Source organism: Corvus brachyrhynchos, unplaced genomic scaffold (assembly GCF_000691975.1).
Source record: "Corvus brachyrhynchos isolate BGI_N302 unplaced genomic scaffold, ASM69197v1 scaffold193, whole genome shotgun sequence".
Taxonomy (NCBI): Eukaryota; Metazoa; Chordata; class Aves; order Passeriformes; family Corvidae; genus Corvus; species Corvus brachyrhynchos.
The window spans coordinates 479,260-487,106 of record NW_008237087.1 but is presented as its reverse complement, the minus strand read 5'-3'; the positions used below and the strand labels follow the sequence as shown (position 1 = coordinate 487,106).

The window sequence follows — 7,847 nt, the reverse complement described above, 5'->3', positions numbered from 1 at the left end:
GCTCTGCTCCAGCAGTGGAGGACGTGGACATGCTCATGAGCCCAGCGATGTTCATGTCCGAGCTGTTGTTCCTGGAGATCATGTTGAGGATTGTCTGCTCTGACAGGCTCTCGTCCTCGCCGTGGTCGTCAGTCTTGGATTTCCTGGCTGCTTGAGAGGCCTGGAATGAAACAGATCACCGGGTGTTTACTTGGGGTGTCGCTGGAGCTGGTTTAAATCAAGCAGCTCACCAGGACAGGGCAAGGTCTTCTTTACAGACAGATCCACTTTGCTCCCATCCCTCCTTGTGGGAAAATTCCCAACCCCTGGAAGAAGCAGGGCTGCTAGTGCAGCTGGAAAACCAAAGTTCTGTACAAGTTAATTCACAACAGATGAACTTGAGCACCACAAGCACCATACAGTATCCCAATTCCACACACACCTCCCTCCCCTGCTGTCCTGCATTGGGATTCCCAAAGGAATCACAGCCCGTGTCCGAGTTTCTTACCCGCCAATTCCGGATCCGTTTCAGTCGGCTGGGAGTTTTCTCGAGGATTTGCAGGAATTCATGGGTCAGTTCTGCAGAGGAGACACAAACCCAAGCGGGAGAGTCAGAGCAGCCCCAGTCCATGAGGACAACCCCCTCATCTGATGGATGGAGCTACTGGTGGGATGGAGCTGCTCCAGGAGGGGAATTCTGACAACTGGAATCACTGACCCATTCAAACTCATTTCTCTGTGCTGCTACAGAAGCTGCTGCTGCCCTGGAAAACCTCAGCAAGCCCTGAACTCCTGGAGCCCGTGAAGTGGTGTTGGAACATCAGACCCAGGACCAGCGATGCCAAAATAATTTAAGAGCCTTTTGCAGGGGAAAAACCTCGCTCCCAAACTTACCATCTAAGAGCTCCAGAGTTACAGTGCCATCAACGTATTCCCACCAGTGCTTCCCGTCCGTGGAGACTGGGATCTCCCAGTTGGACCACTTACAGGCCAGGTGGATACAGACGCAGGCCACAACGGGCGGGGTGTACTGCAGGCTGAAGGTGGTCAGGTGCAGGCTGACGTCACCGGGAGAGAAAACAAAAAGCCATCAACTCCCACGCCTGAGCTGCAGATCCACGCGGGACATGGGGGGGAACGTGGGGGTGGCCCTCTGGACCTCCCCAGGAAGACCCTGGGGCACAGCCAGCTCCATCCCGCTCCAGCACAGCGGGGCTTCGGGACCGCTTCGCTTGTTCGGGCCTGGTTTGCTACAGGGAATTTGGGTTCTCCTCCATCAGTTTTTGTTCAGTTTTTATACAGGTAATTTGGGAGCTTCTCTGAAGAGGAAAGCCACTGGGGACCTGCCAGCCCCACCTGTGCTCTGAAGAGAAACTCATCCCTGGTTTGCTACAGGAAATTTGGGATCTCATCCAAAGGAGGAATATCAGTGCTGAGGTCACCTGCCAGCCTCTGCTCTGAGGAGAAGCTCAGCCCTGGTTTGCTACAGGAAATTTGGGATCTCCTCCAAAGGAGGAATATCAGTGCTGAGGTCACCTGCCAGCCTCTGCTCTGAGGAGAAGCTCAGCCCTGGTTTGCTACAGGAAATTTGGGATCTCCTCCAAAGGAGGAATATCAGTGCTGAGGTCACCTGCCAGCCTCCGCTCTGAGGAGAAGTTCAGCCCTGGTTTGCTACAGGCAATTTGGGATCTACCTCCACTGATAGCCCTGTTTATCCCTGTTTTGATGTGGAAAATTTGGGATTCCCCTCCAAGCAGGAAAGTCACTGGGGAGCAGAGAAATTTGTCCGGTTTTTTGCTCACCCCTGTTTTGCTACAGGAAAGCTGGGATTTCCTCCATCTCTGTTCATTCCTGGTTTGCTACAGGAAGCTTGGGGTCTCCTCCACTGGTTGCCTTGTTCATCCCTGTTTTGCTACAGGAAATTTGGGATCTCCAAGGACGGAAGTCAGTGCTGGGGTCACCTGCCAGCCCCACCTCTGCTCTGGGGAGGAACTTCCAAGCACAACTCCTGGATGGCATTCAAGGAGCAAACCTGTCCTTTTCAGCTTTAGGAAGGGTCTGATCTTTCCCAAAGGATTTTTAGGAATACACTCTATGCTGGAGTGACTCAGGAAAACCTGAGCCAGGTGACCTATCACGTATTTTCATTAATAAATTGATTTTCCACGTGGCAGCTCAGCCATCAGTGCTGGGGGGTGTGGGCAGCACCAGGACCGGGAGAACTGAGGGACTACGAGGATCCTGCAGGAACATCAGAGCTTTAGGAAACACAGAAGCAAGTCTTGAGTGTGGGATTTGCCCACTCCTGAACAGGCCCTTTGGGAATTATGCCACCAAGCCCTCACATGGCACCATCTCCCCACCACCCTATTCAAGATTTTTCCATCGGTGAGAAGTGGAGAGGCAGAAGTTTGGCATCTACATCCAAAAATCCTGAAGTTTCGTGGACACTGGGTTTATCCAGGGGAAGTCAAACCCAGGGAATTCAGAGCCTCGGCAGAGCGAACTCAAGGATAACAAAAAGCCTCAACTCTGCCCCAGAACGAAACCAAAGGGAGCACAAGGATAAATGCAGTTCATCCCAGAACTGGCTCTCTCAGACAAAACTGAGGCTCTTCTTCATACTTTCTGCCTGGATTTCCCTCAATTACAGCCTTAACTCCTAATCCCGTGGCTTTGAAATTCTTGCTGCAGGGATAAAACAGGTTTCAGGGCTGTGTTTACCCAAACATCACCAACACCACATTCCCAAGGCCGGAAATCCACAGGGTGCCCTTTGGAGCCCGAAACACCTTCAACAAACAGTGCAGGTGAGCAGGCAACACCTCCCAGGTGGAAAAGGGAAACCACGTGCCCACAGACATTCCCAGCCAGGGCTTGGAGGCATCTCTGGCCCTGCAGCTTCACCTGTGCTGGCACCCAAACCACTTTTCCCTCCCTAATTTCCCAAAACCTCAATGTTTTCCATGTCCACGATTTTTTTTTTGTCTGTTCCAAACATTAACTCCGTGATTTGTCTGAAGCTGAAAATCCAGGAAATTGAATTTAAAAATAATCCCAACAAAAGTGCTGGCATCAGGCTGGCAGTGAAAATTTAGGGACAAAACGAATCAGAGGAAGAATCTGGAGATGATTTTTCTTTCCAGGGAAAACTTAGGGGCAAAACAACCCATACAAAAAACTTGGGGTTGATTTTTCTTCATTTATGCCCTAAATCAGCCTTTTTTGGGGTACAAACCATATTCAGGGCCAATTTCCACAGCACCTTGTTGAGTGAAAACACTCCAACACCCAAGGAGTAAGCAAGGAAAAATGTATGTATCCATTTCCCCTCCATCTTTTTGGTTAGTTTTGGGGTTTTTGGCTTTTTTTTTAAACTTTCACAACTAAATTCCTATCAAATAAGCAGTAAAGCTCCTGAGGATTCCATCTGCCTTATTTTCCAGCTCATTTTACCCAGCAGCTGGCAGGAAAAAGGGCTGGAACCCTTTCTTAAGGCTCTTCCTGCGGGATCCCCAGCTGCTCCGTGACTGAACGATGCCTCTGGGGTCACAGGCAGCAGATAAATTATCAATTATAAAATTATAAAATAATAACCTGTTTGTAGCCATGAAATAGGAAGTTTGTGCCAAGTCCTTGCTGGCTGCAAGAAAAAAAAGAAAAAGGAAAAATCAGGGTGTTATCTGCATATTTTCATATTATCAATATTTTCATATTATCATATTTTAGTGCAAGAACCACAGGCCACCCACGGATTGAGCAGCTGCAGGCCACAGCCACGAGGATTTTGGGAACTCCTGCTCATGCTCACTGAGATTTGTGGGTGGTTCAGCGGAGCCAGAATCATCTAAAACTGCCTCTGTTTTGAGAATGAGAGGGATGGAACAGCTCTCCTGGGAGAATAACCGAGGAGATTTGGGATTGTTCAGCCTGGAGAAGGCTCTGGGGTGACCCTGTTGTGGCCTTTCAGGTTCCAAGAGAGCTGAAATGGGACTCCAGATGGGACCTGGAGTGGCAGGGGGAGAAGGAAAGGGGGTTTTCCCCGGGGCGAGATTTAGATGGGACAGTGGGAAGAAATTCCTCCCTGTGAGGGTGGGGAGGTGCTGATTGCCCAGGGAAGCTGTGCCTGCCCCATCCCTAGCAGCATCCAAGGCCAGGTTGGAACAACCTGGGCAAGTGGAAGTTGTCCTTGCCCTCCCAACCCAAACCATTCCAGGACTCTGGGAAGCTCTGGAGCAATTCCAGCTGGACATTCCCCCGTATTTCCCCAGCCCTTTCCTCCCAATTCCCTCTCACCTCGGACAAGCTGGGTGCACTTCACCACGTGGGTGTGGGGATGGTCAATAGTGATCTCAAACCCTGGAAGGACACAGAGAAAGGACCATCAGAACCAGCAGCACAGCCCTGGATCCACATTTCCTGCACCCCTTCCCTCCTACAGCCCTGCTTGGAGCTGGGCAGGAATAGAGGAGCCCATTTTCCTGCATCCAGAAGCCTCAAGTTCTCCAGCTACAAACCCAGAAGGTCTCTGGTGCTCCCAGACCTCCCAACTTCTGAAAGGCCTCACTGGAAACAAAACAACTATTAAGGATTTTAAAAATAGCAGGACAAAGCCCCTTGAAGCAGCTGGGAGGAAGGCGAAGACAATGGCATCTGCTCCAAGGAATTTCTCTCACCCAAAAAGCTGAGAGGAAGCAGATTGTTTTCCCTTTGAACGGGCCTAAAGCACTGAGGGCATCTGAGTTTAATCCTCGCTCCTGTTTCCTCCTCAGTTTGGGAATTATGTTTGAAAGGGAAGAAAGGATTCCAGTTGGTCCATGTGTGCAGCAGATCTGCAGAATGTTCTGGGAGAACTGGGATGTTCAAAAAGGCCACTGGAGAACTGAGAGGTTGCAGAACTGGGCTTGGTTTAGCCACAGGCTTGTGGCCCACAACACCTCTGCCCCTACTGAAGGAGGGACATGGGGTGTTTGCTCTGAATCCAGTCAGGAGTAACAAATCCTGCTCTTTTGGAGGGAAAATCTACCTACAAACTGCCTCTGAAACAGAAGATTTGTTAGTGAAAACAACTTTTAACAGTACATTTGATAAAGAAACAAGGCACCAGCTCCACCAGCCACAGCCCTACATGGAGACTACTTCCAAAAACACCCAGAAACTGCTCCTGGTTTGTTGAGTTCTGGGGATTTTCCCCCCTTTTAATTATTTGACCAAAATATTCACTTTCAACATTTTTTTAAGACATCTCTCAGTACAAACTGCTTCCTGCAACAGAACTGGAGCATTATGGCCTGGAATTGGATGGTCTTTAAGGTCCCTTCAAACCCAAACCATTCCACGATTCTATGATTGAGCTGGAAAGCACAACCCAGGACAGGGGCCGATGTCCAGGCAGCACAAATCCTGGATTTTTTAGGGAAGAAAAAAAAAAAAAAAAAAAGAGATAAACCACACTTAAATCTCTCAGCACTGAGCCTGGCACAAGTTACACCTGAAAAATTGATGTTAAAACAGGAGTCGGGCTGAAAAACGGGGTTTGTTGTGTGGACTCTGTGGAAGGGGTGAGGCTCTCCAGCCTGTGGAATTCTCCTGGCTCTGGGATTCGTGTGGCAGTCCGGCCGCTTCGAGGAACTTACCCAGGGTCTGTAGGATTATGCTCTCTAGAATGACCAGGTCTTGGGCTTGTTGCAGGTAAGCCTGGGGTTGAGAGGACAGGCAGGTTACTCACGGAGAGGCACTCGGATCAAGCCTGCACATTCCTAACACCCTTCTCTCCGGGGCAAAAACGGGAATCTCCCTGCACAGGGGGACTGGCACAGATTCCCTGGAAGTATTCAAGGCCAGGCTGGATGGAGCTCGGAGCAACCTGGGCTAGTGGAAAACGTCCCTGCCCTTGGCAGGTGGGTGGAATGGGATGGGATTTAAGGTCCTTCCAACCCAAACCATCTGGGGATTCTAAGAAAGAGGGAGCAGAGTGTTGGGTGGGCCCTGGGTGCTGGTCCCCCACTCTCCTGGGGTGGCACACGAGCAGTGCAGGAATCAGCTGCTTTTCCTGTCTTTTTTTTTTTTTTTTTTTTTTAATTTTCTGCAAGTTTCCCTGGAAACAGCTGCCCCTTCCAGCAGGACTGGCTGCTTAGCTCCAGGTAAAAGGGGCTGTCTGGACAGATGAGGGATCAGCAACGTTTTTAACCCACTGAGAAAGGTGTGGGGACAAACTTCTCCCACAGTGGAGCTCCTCTGCTCCACACCTGCGTCCACACCCTCCTCGGCAGCATTCCAGGGACAGTGGCACACAGCACACCTGGATCCAGGTGTGCAGCAGAAGAGAAAAGGGTTTGCACAGAGCGGGGAAGCCCAAATCTCTCCGTAGCAGGAGTGGTTGGATTGAGAAGCTGCCCCTGAGCACCTCGGGAGGGTCGAGGAGCCACCGGAGTCGCGCAATTCCGGATGCCATTCCCACTCCTCGGGCCTCCAGCGCTCACAGCACATCCCAAGGCTCCATCCCCACACTTACCTCACTCTTGGTGTCAAGCAGAGGCTCCTGGGGGTGCAGACAGGCATGTGCCACCTTGATTACATGCTCCAGCTTCCGGGGCTGCTCCTCCACCTTGGCTGCCAGGAAAAGCGCTGCTGGCACCACCGACTGTGGAGGAAAACACTCTGTTTGCTTAAAAAGTCACTAAATTCACGATTAAAGCAAATAAATCAGGTGGATTCTCAATATTCCTTCAGGGAACGAAGGCTGTTCAAGTCCAGCCACCACCAGGAGAGAGAAGAGGGTCCCTCTCCCTTCCCAAACCCCTTCCCAAGGTGGGCCCCCCGCCCAGGCAGCGACAGGAGTGGATTTGGGGTTCCCAGCGCCGCCCACCCTCCCCAGATCCCAGCACTTACGTTCCTGTGGAACTGGGTGAAGGACTGCACCATGTAGAAGCGGTGCATGTACACGATGGCCGTGTTGATGGTGAGCTGGGAGCTGGGAAGGGGTTAAGGAACAGCGCAGCCGAAGCAGAGACCCCCGGGCAGGCTCAGGGGAGCCGCTGGAACAGATCCCACAGGCCAACAGCACCAGGAAGGGACGGGCTCTCCTCATTCCCAGGGCAGGTCTTCCCTGCATCCCGGCACAGCTCTCCCCACTCCCAAAACGAGCTCTCCTCGATCCCAAAATGGGCTCGGCGCTCCCCATTCCCAAACCGAGCCTTCCCGACACCCCAGGAGAGCTCTCCCTGCTCCGAAAATGGGGTCTCCTCCATCCCAAACAGGCTCGGCTCTCGCTGCTCCCAAAACCCTTTCTGGGATCTCCTTGGTCCCAAAACAGGCTCGGCTTTCGCGGGGACTCGTGGGCCGAGCCTTACCACGCCTTCGCAACGCCTCAGTACAGCTTTTCCCACTCCTGAAACGGCATTTCCTCAATCCCAAAACGGGCTCGGCTCTCCCCACTCCTAGGCCGGGCCTTCCCGACACCCCAGCACAGCTTTCCCTGCTCCTGAAACGGGATTTCCGCGATCTCGAAACGGGCTCGGCTCTCCCTGCTCCCGTTCTGGCCGTGTCTTCCCTTCCCCACTCCCGAAATCTCCTCGATCCCAAAACCGGCTCGGCGCAGCCGGACCGGGCCTTCCGCTCCCTTCCACGCACCCCGGCACAGCTCTCCCCGCTCCCGCGCCGGTCAGGCCTTCCCAAGCCTTTCCATCATGCCGGCACAGCTTTCCCTGCCCCCAAAATGGCATTTCCAGAACCAAAAACAGGCTCGGCTTTCCCCCGCTCCGAGAGCCGGGTCGGGCCTTCCCGACACCCCAGCACTGATCTCCCCGTTCCGGGGCCGGGCTCTCCTCGATCCCCAACACACTCGGCTCTCCCCGCACTCGCTCCCG

General features: G+C 52.5%; 1 protein-coding gene across 1 annotated transcript in view; it reads right to left on the bottom strand.

Annotated features, from left to right (window-relative positions):
* The window catches only part of CCNT1 (cyclin T1), a gene marked incomplete at its 5' end in the record, with an annotated part of 8,333 nt that extends 1,370 nt beyond the window's left edge, over positions 1–6,963 (bottom strand). The window contains 8 exons of the mRNA XM_017728681.1: positions 6–160; positions 488–558; positions 874–1,037; positions 3,577–3,622; positions 4,276–4,338; positions 5,616–5,676; positions 6,494–6,622; positions 6,871–6,963. Coding sequence (XP_017584170.1) covers positions 6–160; positions 488–558; positions 874–1,037; positions 3,577–3,622; positions 4,276–4,338; positions 5,616–5,676; positions 6,494–6,622; positions 6,871–6,963 — 782 coding nt within the window. The remainder of the gene's footprint in view (positions 1–5; positions 161–487; positions 559–873; positions 1,038–3,576; positions 3,623–4,275; positions 4,339–5,615; positions 5,677–6,493; positions 6,623–6,870) is intronic.
* Between the last annotated feature and the right edge of the window lie 884 nt (positions 6,964–7,847).